The 21,720-nt window shown below is 46.7% G+C and overlaps 2 protein-coding genes across 7 annotated transcripts in view; both read left to right on the top strand.

Moving 5' to 3' along the window:
• The window catches only part of LOC6545162, a 115,241-nt gene extending 103,260 nt beyond the window's left edge, over window positions 1-11,981 (top strand). For 3 of the 6 annotated variants that reach the window (XM_015158085.2, XM_001970988.3, XM_015158087.2), the window contains 9 exons: window positions 809-988; window positions 1,137-2,112; window positions 2,377-2,518; window positions 2,609-2,841; window positions 2,902-3,356; window positions 3,423-3,528; window positions 9,782-9,957; window positions 10,021-10,424; window positions 10,487-11,981. In XM_015158085.2, the coding sequence (XP_015013571.1) occupies window positions 809-988; window positions 1,137-2,112; window positions 2,377-2,518; window positions 2,609-2,841; window positions 2,902-3,356; window positions 3,423-3,528; window positions 9,782-9,957; window positions 10,021-10,424; window positions 10,487-11,528 (3,714 nt within the window). In that variant the 3' untranslated portion in view covers window positions 11,529-11,981. Of the gene's footprint in view, window positions 1-808; window positions 989-1,136; window positions 2,113-2,376; window positions 2,519-2,608; window positions 2,842-2,901; window positions 3,357-3,422; window positions 3,529-3,579; window positions 4,017-5,629; window positions 6,244-8,881; window positions 9,162-9,781; window positions 9,958-10,020; window positions 10,425-10,486 lie in introns of those variants that run through there. The other 3 variants (XM_026977512.1, XM_015158086.2, XM_026977511.1) reach the window with 3 other exon arrangements.
• Window positions 11,982-12,615: 634 nt separating this feature from the next.
• LOC6545161 lies at window positions 12,616-13,367 on the top strand. Its single transcript, XM_026977175.1, has one exon. It carries the CDS (start codon window positions 12,894-12,896, stop codon window positions 13,365-13,367), a length of 474 nt encoding a protein of 157 aa, XP_026832976.1. The 5' UTR covers window positions 12,616-12,893.
• Window positions 13,368-21,720: the final 8,353 nt, after the last annotated feature.

Genomic DNA, 21,720 nt, shown 5'->3' with positions numbered 1-21,720 from the left:
ACAGAATCTGGAACATACAAACGCTTGTTTGCAGATAGTTACTCAACTAGAGATTCTGCAAAACAATGTCTCACATGGTGCAAAAATAATAGCTGTTGTCATACAAAACGGCTTTTGTATACAAGAATTCACTCGTGAGCAACCTACTTACTTGATTAATGAGTTGTGCGAAAAAGTAGTTTTGTGGCGCAGGGAAAGGGAAAGGCTGCGATACAAACATAGCTAGATAGATAGTGTATGGCCATGTTCATATATGGCAAATTCGAGTCCCCACTTTACTCCCCCACCCCCACCCGCACTCCACTCCAATCAATTCAAATCCACTCGACGGTAATGACGTTGAAGTGCACTGAAAATGGGTGACAAATAGCGATAAGCGGGTGGGAATGGGTTCTCGGCGATAAGGAAAGCACTCCCACCACTTCCACAGCTTTGGGCAGTATTTCCCCTAGTTGCTGATAAGAAGCCGACTCTCTTGCGCTGCATTTCCTATTGGGCTGATCACCATCACAGTAGAACCTCAAAAACAATCCAATTCTAGTTACTAGACAGTATTGCATTTTAGTATATATTACTGATAACGATGTATATTCGTCCAGAGTGAATTGTGTAAATATATATCTTTAAGATAACACTCATTCCTCGTAGGAGAGTATCACTTTAGTTAGTCATCTTTACGACTTTACTGAATCAACCGCCTGGAGCTTGCAACTCCGATTGGGCACGCTCATTAGTTTCCGCTCTCTGAACAAATTTCCCTCGCTCGATTCTCACATTCTCCGTCTTCCCTCTCACTCTCTTCTCCCAGGGCAAGGTCTCGCATGATTCAATCAAGCAGTTGGTGCTGGAAGCCGAGCATTTGGTGCGCGACGCCCAAGAGACCGCACTGAAGACGCCAACCAAGCAGAAACATTCCATCATTAAGATCTCGTCGACGGTCAAGAAGCGCGAGGTCACTATGCCCCATCCCATCAAGCAGCGTGTGGAGGTAAGTCCCTTCGAAATCCGAAAAAAATCAAACCTATATTTGCTATTAGCAAACTGCTATTTATTCATTTTACCCCTTTTATCTGCACAATTTCTCAGTTCAAGTAATAACCTATGCATTGTTTTCTACTTCCTAATCCCGTTTTTAGGAATGGCTGGAGCACCAGCCCTCGACCCCACAGCTGCTGACCCGCAGCCACACGCACGAACTCCTGCCCAGCTGCAAGCCAGATGACTGCGAGGCCTCCGGAGAGGCATCCGAAACGGATTCAGTGCCCCAAGCGGGAGCAGGAGTGGCAGGAGGCGCACCCAATGGTGCGGGTTCGGATTCTTCGGAGGGCTTCACCGATTCCATTGCCACATGTATGCAAACGAGCACGAATTCCTATGGGAATTCCACGGAGAGGATCGGTGGATCGGCTGAGCCCATTGGCCAGCCCGTCACGCCCCTGGGCTTTGGCAGCAGCAATCAGAGCCTGAATGTAAAGATTGTGAAGCGAACGCAAACGCGTCGCAAGTCGGAGAGACCATGGTCGGTCTCGTGTCTGTCCCAGTTGACCACGGATGCAGCCCAGTTGACCACGGCCCGGATTGTGGAGAACTCTCCGCCCGGGCTGGCCAGTCACTCGATCAGTGAGAGTGCCCTGGACTCGCTTTCGCCAGGACCAAGGCCGCGGGCCGCTTCTTCCTCGGGAACGGGAAGCAATGCAGCCAAGAAGGCGGATAGCAAGGGGTCATTGAGGAGGAGGAAGGCCAGAAAGAAGCGCATTTCGGCCGCGTCGGCTGGCAGGAAATCGGATTCAGGTTCCGAACTGGGCGGAGATCTCACCCAGACACTGATGAAGTCCTGCGAGTCCATGTCCTCGCAGCAGCTGCAGGAGTTCACCAATGCCCTGCTGAGCATTCAGAAGGGCGCCGCCGTTGCTCCTCTGAGTCCCAAGGGCGAGGCCTCTGGAGGAGTACTTTCACTGGCCGAGGGCGAGGGCGAGGGAGCGGAAACCCAGCTGATGCTGCCCAAGTTCCGGGTGGGGTCCTTCACCACAGCCGGCCTATTAGCTACGGACACGAGGCTAGGCGCCTTGGCTGCCCTCTCAAACTACATGAACGAGGACGAGCAACAAGCAGGTGAGTGGTGATCCTAGAGGGGATCTCAAAGGACTGGCATTACTGCAACTGTGTTCTCTATCTATCTGTTTTCTCACACAAGCACCCAAGCCGGTCAAGACCAGGCTCAAAGGTATTGCCAAAGCACCTGCCCACTACCCACCACTGAAAACTATCCTTCTGTTCTCTGTTCGCTTAAATATTATGATTTTTTCTTTAAATATTTCCCCCCTTCCTTTCCCCATTGATTGGTATAACTTGTTAACGCGGCCTATTCTCCCCCAGAACTCAGCACCGAGGACCATCACAGCAGCATCTCGGAGACGGCTTGGGACAACTACCAAGAGAAATACAACTCGGAGAACTATTCCGAGGGCTTCGACTCCGATGCGGCCCGGCGTCTCTTGGAATTTGGCGACGACTATCGGTGAGTGTTAGCGCGAATGATGATGAGGTCGACCTTTGAGGCCGTGCCAAAAGCTATTTATAACCGCTCAAAATGCAACCCATTCCGCAGCAATTTCATCGACTCGCAGTCGGACTGCTGCAGTTCTCTGTCGGCGGCCAACAATCTGGACTCGTTCTCGCCGCCGCGCATGGACTCACTGCAGAAGCACGAGCTGAAGACCCTCCACATCAACCAGGACACAATCACCAGCAGCGTGGACCACGCCCGCCGCCAGCGCGCCCTTGAACTGCAGTACGAGCGTCGTCGCAAGACCCTGGAAGTCCGACGAAAGTCTTGCCAAGGTGAGGAACCCAAGTGTAACCAGTAACTAACAGCGTATAACAAGCATTTGTGCCCCCCAGACATGGATGAGAGCCTGATTGCTGGCTCCCAGTCGGAGCAACAGCAGCAGCAATTGCAGGTCACGCCTTCGCTGTCTGCCTCCGCCACCGCCCTGATGACCACGCCCAAGAATCAGTCGATCAGCCAGCAGATTAGCCATCGCGCTGAGTCTGTGGGACGCAAGTTGGACTTTGGCGGAATGAGCCACTCGGCCCAGTCCCTGCTGCGTCGCACCTCGGAGAGCGATACTTCGACCAGGAGGCGACGCACTGTGACGGCGGACGAGAGAAGACGCTCCTCCCGCAACCTGGAGAAGTGCATCAAGCTGATTCCAGCCACCACTTCCTCGTCGAGTGGCTCCGACTCCGAGGACGGAGAGCAGGAGATGCGATCCCTGCTGCAGCAGAGCCGCGACAGGCTGGACGACACCAGAGCCTTGAAGATCAGATGCCATCTGCTTAGACCAGAGGATTATGTGAGTTAAATTGCAGTTGCTTCTGCGAATCCCACTAATGCCATGCATATCCTAATCCCCCAACAGAACGAGATCATCAACACTTGCCGCGACAACATCCGCTGCCTGGAGGCCGTGCTGCGCGGTCCGCCCGGCACCGTGTTGTCCAACCACTGCGCTGGCCAGACAAAAGGTGAGTTCCCGCCTCCAGCAACTCCACGCAAACCATCGTCATCATCACCAGTATCAGCCGCTGTCCGCCGGCGCCGGAGGCGACGTCCAGGGACTGAGCTTCCCGGTCCCGCGGAACCATCCGGGGACTCGCGGCAGATGGCGCAAGTGGTCGAGTGCCAGTGTGCACCCATTACGCGCTTCGTGGCACGGGTGATCGAGTTCGTGCTGGACGTGGGCAATATGCTGGAGCACTTTGCGCTCTACCGATTCCTGGCGGGAACGCTGAGGTCGCTCTACGAGCTGGTAGACCGGCCCGTGGGTGGACGCCTCGGTCGGTTCTTTGTCGGATTGCGGGGACTGTTTTAAACAGACGCCGCAAAGGCCGAGCTTTAAGCATGTATTATACGGATGCCTTTGATCGCCGTACAAATAGATCTTTAAACACACTGTATACGATAGTGCATATGATGTATGATTTGAAGAAAGTTTGTTTTTGCATTTGACAAAACGCATTTCGCATCGAATTTACTTATCCTCAATTGATTATTCGCTTTCTGTTCTATTTTATTATTATTTTAAATAATACTATTTTACTTGTTCTATCCATTTTTTTCTTGCTCATTTGTTCTTTATTTTTTTGGCAATAAAATCTACACACCAAAAGCAAAACTAAAATTGTTATAATTCTCAACTTGCGTTTGTATCCGTTTGTCCTGTGAACTATTCCTAACTTAGTTTTTATTTTGGTGTTCTGTCATACCATCATCATCTCGTAATTCTTAACTTCTCGTAATGCCGCTAATGCTTGTGTGTTTGTCAAATGTATTAACAATCTTATTTAACAATCATCCGTTAACTGTCGTTCTTAGATTGCTTTGAGTTTAGTTATTGAGATCATCGTGTAGTCTAGCACTAATATCGATCCCGTTTCCGAAGCGGTAATGGTATGCTCAAGAGACAGGTGCTCTTTAAGAGATCTTGAGATTATATATTTAACGTATATTAAGAGTGAGGATTAATATCTAATTTAAATTTAATTCCTATGACATCCTATAAGGGCTATAAACTGGCAATTTTCGTTGTGTTTACAGGCATATTCCATTGGGAAAATGTATCTACACCAATTCTGTCTAATTTTACATGTAGGTTTGCGTCCGTGATAAAGTTTAGAAAGCATTGCGCTTTTCAGCCTCATTGGCTTCTTGGTAGACGTTAAACTTAGTTTTTTAAAAATTTTCCAAATTCTTTGAAGTTTTTCCGCATATCCATAAATCTGCCCCATTTTAATGAAGGGATATAGATATAGCCAGCTGCTTAATTCTGACCCCCAGCAAGAGCAAATTTATTTTTGCCCACTGACGTCACGCGCCCGCTGCGAATATTTATAAACAATACAAATATGATGACTTTGTGGAACATCAATTTATGTGCGAGGGTGAATTCTACAATATTGCTTAGATTTCAGTGTTTTGAAATCTTGACACAATGCTTCTAAAACTGCGTATGTGTTTTTTTGTTTTCGCTCCAAAACTTTTTGCTCTAAAACTGTAGCTTCAGCTTTTGACTTTGATAATGTCGTCATCGCTTTAATAGCTTTTGTTGTCTGGTTTTGAAAAATATTTTGGTTGCTCTGGGAAAAATGTGACGTCGCCATTTGAAATATAGACTTGTTATTGCTAATGCTGTTTGGCCTTTTTTGCCGCTTGAGCTCCCGACCCTAATCGTATACAATATACAATATACGTGTATGTATACGTACGGTGTTTTCAGATTGCGTGTGACGAAACCAAGTTCAAAAGTTCTGTTTCAGAACTCTCCCATTCGTATGTTTGCGTGCTAGCTGTCTTGTGTTCTTGTACACACAGAGAAAATATTAGAATAATAATATTTTAATTTGGCTGCTAGATCATAAGATGAGCTTGTTTGTGATGAGTGCGATATGTGTTGCAGTTTCGGCACTTTTCTCTGTTTAAAAAACAAATAAAGTTAAGGTAACTGTGCTAAGCGAGCACGTTGCCTCCACCTCCGCCCTCTGGCTCTCAGTTGGTTAGTTCTCGCCTCTGCTCCCCCTTTTTCGCAGCTCTCAGCTGTCTCTGCCTCTCGGCGCGACTCTCCACGTCTCTCAGTTCGCTTTCTGCGCGCGTTCCAAGCGGTTGTTCTCTGTTTCGCTGTCTGTAATTAAATTTTTACGTGCTTCCGCGAAATTGTGTGAAGTAATCCCACTAGAATCCCGCATAATTCCGCCAAAACAGCTGTGATAAAACATAACTATGCCCTCTGAAGTAACTTAGGCCCGTACAAAATCCAACTTAGAAGTGTCCATTCATAAAGTTCCCAAGTCGCGTGCTTTCTAGCCTTGCGTATAAGAGTTCCTGTTCGATATAAGAGTTTCGCGTAAATTTCAATTGTCTTCCCCACTTAAACTTACTCCAATGCAGTACTGTTCAAGTTACAGTGGGTACTCCCACAATCTCCGCATGTGTGTGCTTCAAAAACGAAATTGAAATGGTTTAAAACACAAATTGAATACGAAAATTGATTTCAAGTGGCGCATCGAACGAAAGTGGGTCACTCGGGGGTTGAAGAGAGCTTTTCCCGCCGAGCGCTGCCAGGGAAAACTCCCAAACCCAGGCCACCACAATGGGGAAAGTCAGCGTGGCCGTCCAGACGGATATATCCGAAATGCTTTCGGCCACTTCTTCCACCAACACATCGCGTTCGTCATCGGAGCAAGGTAAACACTTGGCCGCCACCCGAGCAAACACACTCCGTAGGACAGATATGGCCACCGTTGGTGTACCGAGATGATGTGATGAGGGGTAAACATAATTGGGAAACAGGTGTAAACGATGGGGCTCTTGGAGCACAGATCGCACGGAAAGATACGAGTTAAACGGGCAGAGCAGTTTCAGACACAAAGGGAAGAAGCGAGAGAAGAGTTTGGACGAGATTGTGGGGTTGGGTAAGTGGGTGACTAAGCGGGCAATTAGTGGAGAGATTAGGTTGGTTTCGAGAGAAATTTAAGCCTAGTATTGTACACTTGTTATAAGCTTGTTGGTTGGATGAAATGTGAAGATATGTTTGGGACTGCCCAATTGAAGGTGGACTTAAATCAGTTCCATAAGGAAATACCACATAATTGGTTAATGCTATCGAAAACTTCGAGGGGAAAAGGTTGACACATTTGGAAACTCAAACGCAAAGAATCTGGAAAGGGGCATCTTCATCTCTTGAGTGGTTAATGATACTTTCCAGCCCACAGATGCGCTGGCGATTGCGCTATTCTTGCCGCAATTCTCATAAAGAATCGCCAGTTGTTGCTCTTTCTGATTATACCACTCGATTCAGCCAGACTCACTGACCGACTTTGATCTTCAGCTGCCAAATCGGGCTGCAAGTGCCTACTGCTGCCACTTGGATCGCTAATTAGGGTGCTTACTGTATCGCCTCGGCGGTCCGCTCATTAACGGTAAATGCAGCACAGTGAGCACTCCTATGGTGAACACTTTTATGGTGGCACATAAAAGAGTGAAGAATGCTCCAAGTATGATTTTCTTTTGGAGCGAGTAGAGCCGGAACCGGTTGCCTCTATTACCTCATAACTTTTTTCTGCTTTTTCTGCCGTCGGTGCGCAAGTTCAAGTTCCCAGTTGTCATTTGATATATGTATCATTAATTATGGATCGCTTGCCCCATTTGTGGTTGACCTTCGTTCGATTAGAGTTAGAAACCAGATCATAGACACCAAATTGGATGGACCAACTCAAGTAGCTTCTATACGTGGTTAGCTAAGTGGTTCAATGCGTTTGCCAGAGGGCATTGAACCGCAGTAACAAGCTATTTCTATTTCCATTTGCATTTCCAATCCCATTTACATCTCTTTGGCGATTTCCGCTTGTAGATTTCCTGCTCGAAGCTCGAATCGGTAGATTTATTACTTCATTCATGCAGAACCCCGCGCACTCGAATCCATTCACATTTTCAGCTGTTTAGCATCTACGATCATTTTCGCTTCGTTCTTGCCGCTCTCTAATCAGCATTTAAAAATATCCAACGACGTTGGTTTCTATGTTTTCGTGCTAATTGTATATAATTGCCACACAAATACGCGCGAACATAATTATTCAAGATTAATTTGGCAAATATTTTGAGCTTTGCCTCAGGTCAGCCAGAGAGCATTTGCCTTGGCGTTTTGTTTAGTTTTGGCGTTTTGGCTGTTCTCGGTGCTTACCTCACCTGAACCGAAATGTGCTTTATCTATAAAGATATGCTATTGCATACAGGGTGGATGAAACCAACTAAGGGTAAGGTAACATGTGGAGCACTCCCTTTTCATACGCTTATGGCTGTTAGTCACGCCACTCCTTTGGGAGTATCCTTTTGCAGATCAAGGAAGGAATACCCAACTAAGTTGGGGTAGTCTGTGCTTTTCCTTTGGTTTGATTGACTGTTGATAGAAACATCGCACTGCAGTCGAAAGAATGAATATTTAGTTCATTACTTATTGGAAAACTTGTCTATTTTTGTGATACTTGCTCGATTAGTTCTCTCGCGAACACCGCCCACGTAAACTGATTATTCTCACATTGCGACCCACAACTGTAGCCAACGTCAACGACCTTGGCCAAGAGCCCCCCTCCCCCTTTGCGGTTTTGGCAATGTACGTCTGCTATTTGCATTTCAGCTATCGTGACGAAATGCATGGCAAAAAAAAGCACCAGGCAATTTGCATGTCAGCAAAGAAGCCTAAAAACTACGAAGCAGTGAATTAAAAATATTTGCCTGAGAGCTTCATTATAATTATTAACGATTCATGCAGTCTGCTTAGCGCAAAGAGAAAGTATTTTCCAGGCCAATAATCTCCGTCAGCCGTCCAACTTAATGGCTAATCAATTTTATGTGCAATTTTTGCACTTTTCGCTGCTGTTGCGCGGTTATCTAGCGAAGATTATTCAATTTCTGCCGGAAAACAGGTGGAGTCCGACCCCAACTCCATCCGCAATCAAAATCCGATCCAAAGTAATCTGCGAAAAGTGGCATCCACTCGCACTTGCAACGAGTTTCGATACGAGCCAGTTTTCGCATAGGCAACAAAACACTAAAGTGCGTGTGATTAAGCCTCACTGAGAAAACATTTCAGTTTTAATCGAGATGGTCTAAGATTACTATCTTTTGCATTTCATTTAGTTAGCCTCCTCAGTAGATTTGTTCCTCCCAGCCAACACCCATCTCAAACGCTCTGCTAATGCGATCGCTTTGGTTGCGCTCGAATTGCTCCAGTGGGTTGGATGTTGGATTCCCCATCCTACGCCCACTGCTGGAACACAGGGGATCCAAGTCAAGCTTCGAGCTCCGCTGCAGCTGCTCTGAAGTTCAGTCAACCAGTTTCGGTTTGGCTGCCAACAAGTTCGCATCGGTTGGGTTTATTTTTCCAGCACTCCGAGTGCGTTTTATCCTCCGCTGCCTTTTATCACTGGCGAAAATCGCAAATAAACAGGGAAAAACACCGTTTTTGGCCAGGCCCAAGGTGAAAGTCATTTGTGCAATCCTCGCATTACGCATTGCGTTTTTATTACCCAACCGGGCCACACGCACTTGTCGCCAGCTCCTCGATTTTCAAGCCCGAATTTCATACCATCGTTCCCCTGTTGTGGTGAGTCTTCTATTTAAGCACTTGTTTCCCATGAGTAATTTTGGGTATGAGCTATAGGTATCCCAAGGTCGACTACTCTTTGCTAGCTTGCTCTTTGTTTGTCTGGTTCTGCTGCCAGTCCGCCCAACGTTCTCTGGATGCAGAATCAACGCCACAAAGCCAGCATGCCACATACCAAGCGGAAATGGCAGACGGCAGGGGAAGTGCAGCAAATGCAGTGCGAATCGTTCGAGCCAAACAATTTCAATTAGAAAACATTGTTACTGGCACACAACCCACAACCGCAAAGCGATGGCAAGCATTTAACTGCTGTGGCTAGGGCCGTTTTCCTGCTCCGAGTTGTATTTGCTGACTTGATTTTCCTTTTGGCGGTCCAGAGTTTCACTTTCCGCTGCCGTTTTCCAGCGCTTAGAGAAAGGTATTCATTACCAAGGGCTCTTGGCCACCAGAGGGAATGGGAATGGGAATGGAAGTGTGCTATAAATGGAAATGAGATTGCCAGCGCCCAATTAAATTGCCTTTCTCTCGTGCACCATTTAACTCTGTTAACTGGAATCACCAGCCTCCTTCGCCTAAACGACCACATCCTCACGGTTCCCGCCTCTGATCTTCTCCCGCAGATCTGCTCGCCGCCTGGGAGGACCTACTTGGCTGGAGCGAGAATGCCTCGGCTGCCCGCAAATTGCAGCAGGAGATGAGTGCGTTGAAGAGCTCGCTGCAGCGTCTGGGGGACAAGCCCACTCCGGAGCTCCTCGACACGGAGCCGGCCATCCAAATAGCAGTGGAGGCTCTCAAGGTGAGTGTTGAATCACATCGAACCTTCTGACTGCAACAAGCTAACATCATGCCGCCCCTTCAGTTGGAGCAGACCCAACTGGCCAGCTACAGGACCAACATGCTGCGTCTCAACGCCTCCGTCCACAGCTGGCTCACCAGGCAGGAGCGCCGATTGCAGAGCGCCCTGGAGGAGCAGGAACAGGAGCAGGAGCAGCAACAGGAGTCCGAACAACTCAAGCAGCAAAAACCAGTGGAGGAGGAGAACGCTGCTGACGTCCACAAGGAACTGACGTCCAGCGGAGCAGTGGCCATCACGGTCACCGACAGCAATGGCAATCAGGTGGAGGCTCTGGCCACAGGAGAAGCCGCCACCTCCACGACAGCCTGGGATGTGCACTCGCTGATGTCCGCGGAGCAGGAGTTCCACAAGCATCTGAAGAACGAAGTGAGCGACATGTACAGTGCCTGGGATGAGGCGGATGCCAGGTGAGTTAGCCCACAATATCGCTACTAAGATCACCTCTAACCGATTGCACTTGAATCCACAGAATCAACACGCAACTGGAAGTGCTCACCAACTCGCTGATTGCCTGGAGGCAGTTGGAGTCTGGTCTGAGTGAGTTCCAATTGGCTCTGGGCCAGGACAGGGGCACCCTGAAGGGTCTTGAAGGAGCGCTGGACAAGGGACAAGCCACACCAGTGGAGCTGGCCCAGAATGTGAAACTGGTGGCCAAGCTGCTGTCCGAAAAGGTGCACGTTAGCCAGGAGCAACTTTTGGCCGTACAGCAGCACCTGGACCCCAACCACATCTACCACATCACGAAGTTTACGGCCTCGAATGGTTCGCTCTCTGACTCCGGCATCTCCGATGGAGGAGCTACTTCCGATGGCGGCCTGTCCGAGAGGGAGCGACGCTTGGGCGTTCTTCGGCGCCTGGCAAAGCAGTTGGAACTGGCTCTGGCGCCCGGAAGCGAAGCCATGCGTTCGATTGCCGCCCGCATGGAAAGTGCCGAGGCGGAGCTGAAGCACCTGCAGAACACCTGCAGGGATTTGATTGTGCGCACTGCAGCTAGCCACCAGCAGAAGCAGCAGATCCAGCTGAATCAGAGCCAGCAGCTCTCCCCGAAGGCCAATGGACAGCTGAAGAAGCAGGCCGCCAAGGGCAGGGGAGAACCGCAGTCGCCTGGCAGACGGGGTAAGGGAGCACGGAAGGCGCGTCAGGCCAAGAAGGCTGGAGAGGATCAGCAGGAGGAGGAGTTGGAGCTCAGCCCAGAACAGCAGAAGATGGTGCTGAAGCAACTCAAGACCTTGACAAGTGGCGATGGTGGCGACGACCCCTCTGACGATCCCTCCTCGCTCTTCAACCTGGAGAGCTCCGAGGAGGATGGCGAGGAAGTGGATCCTGCACAGGCCTCCAAGCGCGGGTGGGCGTGGCGTATCGCGAGGGCGGCGGTGCCCATGCAGGTGGCCCTGTTCACAATCTTCTGCGCCGCCTGCCTGATGCAACCCAACTGCTGCGACAATCTGAACAACCTGTCCATGAGCTTCACTCCGCAGCTGCGCTACATCCGTGGACCACCTCCGATCTGAGGACAGCACGCCACTAATTAAGCAGGCCGCTAATCGTTGTAGGTTACCGTTACGTTATGTTAAGGCATTTAACAGCTGTAACTAGAGTTAACCAGCGCTACCAGCGCAACCAGCCACTTAGGCAGAGCCACCAAGAGCTCGCTTTTGGCGCGCGTTTTCCGCGCTCGAGGTTTTAGAATCCCGAACAGAGCGCTCTCGTCCGCAAGGTGCGACACCCAGAGGGGCAGCCCAGTTTTATATGTCTAATTTAGGTAGCGAGCGCGAAAAGGAACGCAATTTATAGTAAGGATGTATTGTTATTTCGGTTAATTTCCTACGAGTTTAGGTTGCTGTTCGATGGAACACTGAAGATGTACTTAGGCGAGGAGCAGCCAATGCCCAGCCACGTGTAAACTGCCGCATGAAGGAACAGAGGGGCAGATCGTCCTACCCAGTAAATATTATACAACACAATGATCAATTGAGTGGCGTTTTTGTGTGCTTTTTTGTTTGAAAAACACTAAAGTGCCTACAAATGCGAACTGTGAACGAGGAGCTATCAGCAGATGACAAAGGATCCGGCGCGGAGTCCGAACGAGAGTAATGGGTATCAATGGGTATCAAAAGGCACCGAAGCAAACAGAAGCTAAGAGCCAACAGCACTAAGGAGCTACCAACGGAGCTCACCAACAGAGGAACAGCGATGGAGAACCAGAGTTTATATTTTTATACGCAACGCAACTATACACAATCAGTGCGGAGACAACGAATCTTCAGCCCTTACACATCATACCTTTTACGTCTATTATATTAATAGGATAAACCTTACACTTATTTGCAAGAAAAAAATTGATAAAAAAAACGAGAAACTATCTCTTAGGTTCGTGTTTGGAATTCCTAGACTTAGTTTATGGTTTACTCACTCCTGGCAGATGATCATTGTAATAACTTATAAGGTTTATATACTTTGTGCGTTTTCAAAACTTTCACTTGGCATTACAAATACAAAACAGAAAATATCATTTATATACACAAAAACATTAAAGAAAAAGTATTAAAAAGAAAATCGATTTGGCTTCAATTGAATTTTTGTAGCTTGCTTCTGGGCGCACACATTTGGCTGAAAATAGGCAGCAAGCTTTTGAGCTCACTTAAGCTACAGATCTTTCAAATAAATAGCAACCTGGACGTGAAATATGTGGAATCTAGTTTGCAGATAGTTTACTTCGTTCTTGCCAAAATTATCAGCTTAAAATGGTCGGGGAAAATCAAGTGTGAATAAAAATAATGCTCTAGGAACCGGCGGAAAACGGCGACGAATAGGGGCACTAGCGGGACCACCTGGAGGCCACTGGAAGGAGAGGGACTAGAGCAGGAGTTTTCGCCATGGCGCTGGTGGACGAAGGCAACTACGCCTATGTGAAGCAGGTGGCTCTGGACTGGCGGGAGCTGGTGCGGGAGAAGCGCCAGAGCAATCTCTTTTCGCCCGTGCTGAGCATGCAGGCGGTTGAGTCCGAACAGCGGATGGCGGACACAAGGTCGCGGACCCAGTCGATGATTCCGGCCGAGAGGCGGGAGTCCAGCTTCTACCGGCACCGCTTCTCGCAGCCGGCCAAGCCCGTGGAGATTGAGTGCCAGGAGGCCTCCTCCATGGAGCCGGACCGCATTCGGGTCAGCGGGAACGTTCTGCTGTACATCTACCAACCGATCATAGTTTCGAAAACCGTGATGGACTCCATTCAAGCCTGGTCGCCCAGTGACATGAGCCTAGTGTCGTCCCAACTGGTGAAGCCTATCAGAGAAGAGAAAGCAGCGGCTAAGGTGGAACGCAATCCAACACCCGAGCCCAAGTCGCCATAGCCATGGAATCCGGTGTTTCCTCTATACCATCCTAAACGTTTAGCACTTGTGAGCAATAAAGCAAATGTAAATCTGGCCATTTAAGCGGAAACGTAATGCTTATTTTGGACCCCTGTTTGGATTTCTCTCTAGAAATGTCCTGTCTACTCTCGTCTAAACTCGATATCCTGTTTGCCTTCCATCGAACATCCTCAATTGTGGGACGTCCGTTGACGTTGATGGATCTGCGCCAAATGAAACGCACTGCAAAGCTGACCTGAACGAGGGAACACAACCTACATGCCTCTCGACGACAAAGGTGAAACCCCAACCAGGGCTTCCTTCAAAAGTTTCGCTTATGTAGCGCCCAGAACCAATGAAAATGGAGTCAAGTACATAAATCGAACTTCCCCTCTTCCGAGAGACGCGGTTTTCTCTGTCGCACACACGGGCAGCCATATCCATGCATCCCTTTCCTTTCCATCAAGTTTTCTTGCTATCTCTGTCTACTGTTAAGTGCTTAGCATGGACACGAACCACTGTTAAGCCTTTGGGACGCCGTAAAGAGAAGTAATCAATAGCAATTATTATAAATTTACTAGTTACTACCTTGTAAATGAAGTCTAGACTGCGTAGATCATGTAATAAATTAAATTAAAGGATTGCATGTTGAGCTCTGTTTATAAGTGTGACTCGTTGTAAACTCTCTTTTAATGATTTATGGAGATAAATTGAACTTAAATCCAAGTGACCATTCATTCACCTTCAATTTTCATCCAGACTATCCTTAACTGGCCTCAAATAAAACTCGAAGCATGTCAAGTGCGCGAACAATAAAAACATAATTTTGTTTACGCCTCCAGGTTAATCCTTCCCATATTGTGCGAAAAGTCACCACCACCAGAATGAAAAGCCCAAGAACAGAGGGCCGTACAAATTTTATAATATGCTTACTTACCAGCGAGCAAAATGGGTGTGGTTGGGTCCTCGACATCCTTGCACGCTTCTCGATTCGCGTGTCACAGCGGAAGTCAACTGAAAATTAAATTTACATAGTTTTAGAAAAAATAAGATGGTGATGGTTGAATAGAAAGTCGCCCTTTAAAGGGGAAATGAGACAATTTGTTTTCAAATGGTAGTTTCAAAAGAGAGATCCATAATTAAAACTAAGTTAAAGTTCTGAGAGCGCCCTACACTGTTCCATTTCGTATCCAACTAATGCCTTTTCTTAGCAATGCTTTTCATTTGAGGTTGTTTTTGATTTGGATTATGGAAATGAGTTGGCCTGGCTGATTGGGAATTGTCAATAGGCAGCACAGGAAGTTGACCGAAGGCAGGCAGGGCGACACACTCCCCTCAACCCTTAAGCTATTCATTAAACTTTGTGATTAAACTGACCGCAGCACGAGGGGGTGGAAAGAGGAGGTTGAAGGCCCTTTCACCCCTGGACCTGCAGCAGTTTAGTGAAGTGAAGTGAGGAAAGTGAGCTACGCTGACAGGCTCATTAAATGCCGCATTCACTCGTCCTGTGACTCCCAACTGCCATCCTCCTCTGCTGGCCACGAGCCAAAGTCAACACATCAAACTGAACACTCCACCCCATTGGGCTAATTTTCCCAGCTCAGCCTTTAAATTCTCGTTTTTCTGGAATAGAAGTGAAGAAAACACACTAGAAGCACAAATGGCTGAGGCCGTATAAATAATACAAGGAAAATTGTGGAAAATTGCCGTAACAATTTATGTTGACATTATCTCGAGACACATTTTTCTGTCTCGCTCGGCACTTTTCCCTGTTGTGGATGATTAATTACCGCAAAAAGAAAAATATTTGAATATGAAAAACGATGCTGCGATACGCTGGGCGGGAAACTTTTCCTTATTGCTCCCCAGTCGCCGATAAACAGGAAGGACTTTAATGAACTAGGCATTTCATCATCTTCCTGAGGAAAAAGAGATTTGGAGAAACAAATTCGTTACGAATCTGAGCCAGGTGATGTTTTTATTTTACATCAAAGCTGTTCGCTTAAAATAACACTGTCTTTTGGGATAATAACTTTGGCACTTGCCAACTTTTAGATCGTTCCATTTGGGGTCCTTAAATATATCAGCTTTAAGAACAGCGTTGCTGTGTACTTTGAAATTCTGAAACAGCATTAACCCTTAGAAGTGCTGCTCTCCACCTTCGACCTGCTGGAGGATTCACCTTCTTGTGGGCTGCCAATAAAATTCGATTTTTGTTCGCCATCCTGACCCGAAAGAGGCCAAGAAAAGGTCGTGCCATTAAATGTAACTGCGCTGTAATTTGCATAATTTTCTATTCATTACATAATTCTGTCAATTTCCAATACATTATAATTTGTTAGAGAACACAGGGGAACTGAATACAGCCCAGGAAAATATGCAAAACAGCAGCCGATGAAAAAATGGAACAAATTATATGGAGGGCATTTCTCGGAGCTCATTCTATCTCTCTTTTGTTGTTGTTGTCGTTCCTCTTACTTGTAATTTGTTTTCGGCTTAAAAAGATTATTTTATGGTGAAAACAACCCGAGGCGAAGTTGCTCAATTTTTTATGCGCAATATGCCGGAATTGAAAGGACGAAAACAGGTCACCAGTGGGTAGAGAAATTAACACATTCGGCAGGAGATTTTTCCGAGATACAGTAAAAGCGGGAAGAAATGGCCAAAGATTTGAAACCGCAAACTTATCTAATCCTCAGCCGGAACCAATGCGAAAATCACGTAGCCATTATAAATGCAAATCAAGTGTCAATATTGCACATTTGAATATTTTCGCCACAAGGATTTTCATTTGCCAGGCGAATGCGAATTTTCCGTGTTTTCTTTTCCCTCGCTTTGCAAATCAGCAAAGCAAACATCTGAGACAAAGAGTGGAAGGCTCGGTGCGAAATCAATTGGAATCCCAAATGTCAACTGAGTGAATTCATCGGGAGTTTCCAGGACATTTGCCAAACATCTGGCCAGGCATACTGATGAGTGCCACCAGATAATGATGGGTTGCCAGATGAAGGGCTCTTAGTTTGTGAGATTTGGGCTAGAACAGCCATCAAATCAGACCAAACCCTACTTTGTATGACAATTTCCCCTCCTTACATGTCTGTTTTTGATAAAGTTCCTATAATCTTTAATTTTTGCCCACTTTATTCGGCTATAAGCGCGTTTCGAAAAGTGTGAGCTTGGCAGTACTACGTGCCAAGTAGCTGCAAACTTTAGTTTCCTGTTGGCCTCCACCCACTTGGCGCTACCTGAAAAACCTTGCTAATTAGCATTTTAAGCTGGGCAAACTTCCAGCCCCGAAACTTTTCGCCGGAGGAGCCCCGTCATGGATAGCTGCCCCTCCTTGTTCCATCCGCATTGGAATCCCCCTGCCTTTCGAGTTAAATAAGTTGTCATCGCAATGTGACCTCGGCGCGGAGGCGCCCTGTCCCGCGGAAATTACAAATATTTGATGTCCGTAACATGAGATTTAATATTTCCCAACCTCAGCTCGAGTCGAACGTCCCCCGGCCAGAAATTTGCATTCGTGACCGAAGACAATGCCGAAAAGTGGGGCAGGGGTAAATGCAGCCAGACACGCGAGTCACGCGAATTAAGCAAAATAAGAAGGAGCAGATATGAGCCTGAGATATTTGAAAAAGGTTTTCCCCACCAGCTCATAATGCTGTCATATGTCTGCCCGATGGGTTTTATTGGGGAGCCTACGTTCGCTGACATCTCCACTTCCCTGCTTGTTCAGTGTGGCAGTTATCACGAGTGCGAGTGTTGTTTTGTTTTCTCTGACTCGTCGTGTGAGCATCTCGGCTGCTAATGGAAGACAAACATTTTATGGCCAGCTGACCTTCTGTACCCGCTGGAAAGCGCCTTCCCCCGACCGCCTCGCGCTCCTCCTGCTCCGATTACGCATTCGCATTCATTCAATTACATTTTTGCGCACACTCAGCACTAAAGGGACCGCTCATAAAGCGTCAAAATTTCGGGCAAATGAGCGGCTCTGCCATCTGATGGAAATCCTCCCACTTTGTTGTCCTTCATTAGAAACTGCTCCCCGGGGCATTCGATTCGTCCAAGTCTGCGCCCACACACATGACTTCCAGGCCGAGTGCGAGTGCGAGGACTCCGAGGGACATGCCGTGTCAACGCCATCAAAGTGTCCGGCCTCTATTAAAACTGACAGCCAACGACCTCCGCACCCACCACCCACCGCCCACCGCCCAGCTCCACACCCTCCACGAAGGACAGGCAGTCGTCATCAGCTGAACCGCAGCGTAAACATTGCGGCTGCCTCAATGGACCTCGCGAGGACTCGAGTCCTGCCCCGTGTCCTTTCTCCCTCCTGCTGACCATTTGACCAGTGCATTTCCCCCGAGGCCAGGACAAACACTTTGCCGCACTCAGCACTCTTCCTCGGGTTCCCCATTTCTCAGCTGAAGACGAAGTTCACTCAGCGGTTCTAGTGGATTGTGCCTCAATTCTTGAAGACTTTAGTTTCAGACTTGATTAATCATTGCGCCATTTTCCCATTGTACCTCTGTTAAAAATACTTTCATAATTCCTAAGCAAGGATTAGGTAATTCATTTTATTATCTATAACTCTGCAACTCTTTTAGCGCTTTGCTCATCCCCATTTTCAGTAACATTCGTCACGCCCGAATTGCTGTTTGAAAAAGGATACAAAAATGAAAACCAGAAATTTTTATGATTTTTCTATGCAAATTTCCTACTTTATTTCTTCTTGTTTTCGAACTTTTTCATGTGCCGCGCAGGTGGCTGATTTAATTTTATTTTATAGACTGAACAATATTTCCTTTTTTATAAATATATAAACCTGTGCTTGAAATTTAAGGAAAATCTCAATTAGATCCGTTTCACACAAATAGCATAGGAAAAACTCAACGACCTGTAGGCATTTTATGCTATTAATTGCAATACTTTAAGGGAAGTGCGTGTCGAAATGCTTATTCGAACATTTTTAATGCAAATGGAGATACAGATAAGCGTTCTCCGACCCATGAAATATGCCACATGGAGTGCGCTCACTAACTCCCAAATAAAAAGGAAGTTCAGCGGATGTGGGTGTTGTAATTAACCAATTTGGTTGCGCATAAAGAGCCGTTAAATCTGGCGTGAAAACATTTAGAGCACTCCTGAGGCTTGCCACATGTGTAATTATCCTTTGGTTCAGGTGCTCCCTTCATCTGAATAAGTATCATGTGAAGTACACGGAATAGAGCTCATGTGCTAGTTAGCATAGAATATTGTGGACTTGTAGGACCATACGAACTTTTTTAACTGATTGGCTAGTAAGCTGTAGTTCTGAAAAGTTATAGTCCGTGTTGATGTGTTGTGTTTACCAAAATAAATTCTAGTTCTCCGCCACAAACGCCCTTACCTCCCCTAATGCCCTGCAAATTGACACTTGGCGAGCGCCCAACACCCCGATGGCTATTCCGCTATTCCTGGGAAGGACTCGAGTCCATCAGGAAAGTGATGAATGTGCAAGTTCCTGGACGCGCGTCCTGGCCAGTGTCCTGATCTGTGTCCCGAGCTGGGATGGCATCCGGCGCTAAATTGGATTGCATATCATTACTTTGCACTTGTCTGGCAACAAATTTTCGCACTTTCCCTCGGCCGGGCTGTGCCGGGAAAAGCGGGAAAAAGTTAAGGAAAAGGATAATTTATGCGTCTTGCAGGAAGTCTCTTTGATGGACATTCCTTTCAACTGCTCGATTTGGATGGAGTATCCTGTTTTCCGAAGGACTCCCTCTGGCAGGACACAATTGCTGGACAAATCCAATAAAACAAACTGCAAAGTTGCTCCTCATGTGCGTAAGATAATATTTGCTCGACTTTCAGACCTTTGCGAGCAATAAAAATCAGCATGTGAAAGCAATTTATTGCCCAACAATGATTAATGTGTTTTATGGAGCAGAAGCATGTAGTCGAAAAGAAGCATTTCACATTCATTTCGAGGTAAATCATTACACTAAAAGAATCCTTTTGATAACTTTCAGTTCAGCTTGCTGTTGGCATCTCAGTTCCCATTTTTGACACTCACAATTGGCCGTGTCAACAGGTTTTCATAGCTCCCAACTTTTGCATAACCAGCTGACAGCTGAACAAGATGTTTCTGTCAAGGGGACCCCTTCCCGCACATTCCGAATGTCAAATTTAAACTCTATTGCAGATGTAAGTCAAAATCTAGTTTCTGGAACTCTGAGCTCCTGCCTGTCGGATTATAGCCCACCGAAATTCCTACCCTCATTACGCATCCATCTCCCCCGCACGTGCGCATAACTTGGCTTAATTCGAAATTAAATTTATCATCAATGCAATTAGTGGCCATAAATTAAGGATTCCCGCTCGGCAGCGAATCCATCTCCCTGCGCACTTCCCTTCGTGGTCACAAGTGTGAATTATGGCCGCCATGCCGCATAACCTTTTCTGCATATCCCGCTGTATCCTCATGTGTGTGTCCTGCGGTCAAATTAAATTAAATTGTCCTTTTTCATTTCGATACACTTTCGAATCCTCCAGAGAGAGGGGCCTGTGCCGCATCCTCGTCAGCTCCATTAAGCCAATAAAGCATTCGTTTCATTGGATTACGTATGCTGATGTCGGGGAGCAGAGTGGGGAGTATCTATGGGGATCCGGTTACACACACATGGTTTCGGGGAGGACATGGTCAGTGGAGTGTCCTCCCACCCATGCTCCTTGCTCCTTACTTTTGGCTCAATTTGTGCGCTGATATATTGGCCAAAACTGGCTCAAAGAGCGCATGGAGAAATAAAGAAAATCTAGGCAAATAAAAAAGTCGATTTATTGAAATAACTTGGTATAGTTCCTAAAGCAACCTAGATATATCCCTTTGGAAGAACCAGTATCTTAATTAAGGGTACCTTTGACCAAAATTCTCATTGCTCAATGTATCTAGAATACATACACCCCCACAACTTAAATGACCAAGGGTAATTGCTCATCTCAGCCGATTTACCCACTCCTTTCAGCTGGTGAAGTCCGGTTGATTAAATGCCCCAGATAATCATTTAATCCTCGAGAGCGAACCGCAGGCGTTGAAATGAACTTGTTCATGTTTTATTCATCATTTCATTGCTTTCATAGCTTTCCCCGCTTTAATTTCCCTGACCCCTGACTAGTGCCAAAATCTGGATTTAATAAGAGAAATGCAGCGAACCTAATGAACTTCCTGTTTGTCCTGTTTGTGCTTCCTTTCCCCTTTCCCTTCGGCTTCCTCTTATTTGGCCTCCAGCCAAGCAGAAGAGATTTTACCCGATTTTCCCCCGCTATTAAGCCATTTTCCCTCTTTCCTCTGCTGCTGATTGTGATGGATAAACTATTGGGGAAAATTGCCTCGGAAGATGCCGAAATTCGGTTCAATTGAATGCGTTTCAATTGAAATTCACTTTCCTTGCTTTTGGCATTGATGTTTTCGATTCGCTAACCCCGACCACGCCTCCAACGACGCCCAAAACAGTCGGTTGCCAGCAGCAGAGTTTTTATAATTTTAAACATACTCCAATACTCCAAGATTGATAAGTCTTCGCAGGATTAGTTAATGCGTCAGACCGCTGGCGACATTTTTATTGGCGTACTCCTTCTTAGTATTCAGCTCCGAAGGACCTCAACTCTTTGTAATCCTACGCATTACATAATAACTCATGCTTTGTCATACAAATGACTTCATTAACTGCTTTACAACATCCAGTGCGCCAAATATTTCTTAATGAAAGCGCAAATTGTCTCCAGCCTTAATCTTGGAACTTTCCAAGGATTTAAAAAACACATTTAACTTAATGGCTGTCTTATTCTTATTGTGAAATAGAGCTGGCAAAAGGCAGAACGCATTCAATACAAATTCCTTGAATTATTAACCAGGTTTTGGGGACAGCTGGAAATATTTTCGAGTTGAGGGAATTGGGAAGAGGCGTAGAGGCGTAGACAGATTTTTGCAAAGAATCCTCAGACACGTTCCATCCGAATTTGAATGCCAATAATCGATCCCAGCGGCATTCCCCTGCCACAAGGACACTTGCAACCCCAACCCCAATCCCAATCCCAACCTTTAATCCCAGCCCAAAGCTGGTGTTATCTGCGAGATGTTTACCTTTCGCTCTCACCTCTGACTCTTCATTTTCCGGGGGATTAAAAAGAAATCCACTCGAAATTGAATACGATTAAATTCGAAATTGACCTCTGGCTGACCATATGCAAATGCCGCATAATCCTACGCCATCCTTCCCCCATTTAATCGAGCTGTGAAAGTCAGGAAGCCCCGAGCCGCTTCCAATTGTCCTTTTCCCTGTTGCTGCAGCATTTTAAAATCGAATTTTCAGCC

The sequence above is a fragment of the Drosophila erecta genome, unplaced genomic scaffold (genome assembly GCF_003286155.1).
Source record: "Drosophila erecta strain 14021-0224.00,06,07 unplaced genomic scaffold, DereRS2 tig00000021-arrow-pilon, whole genome shotgun sequence".
Lineage (NCBI taxonomy): Eukaryota > Metazoa > Arthropoda > Insecta > Diptera > Drosophilidae > Drosophila > Drosophila erecta.
Note: the sequence above shows the minus strand (reverse complement) of the source record. Positions and strands in the feature narration are given on the sequence as shown.

Bases quoted from the DNA above. Each gene is read 5' to 3' on its own strand.
- LOC6545161 (XM_026977175.1), top strand. From the start codon at position 12,894: ATGGCGCTGGTGGACGAAGGCAACTACGCCTATGTGAAGCAGGTGGCT.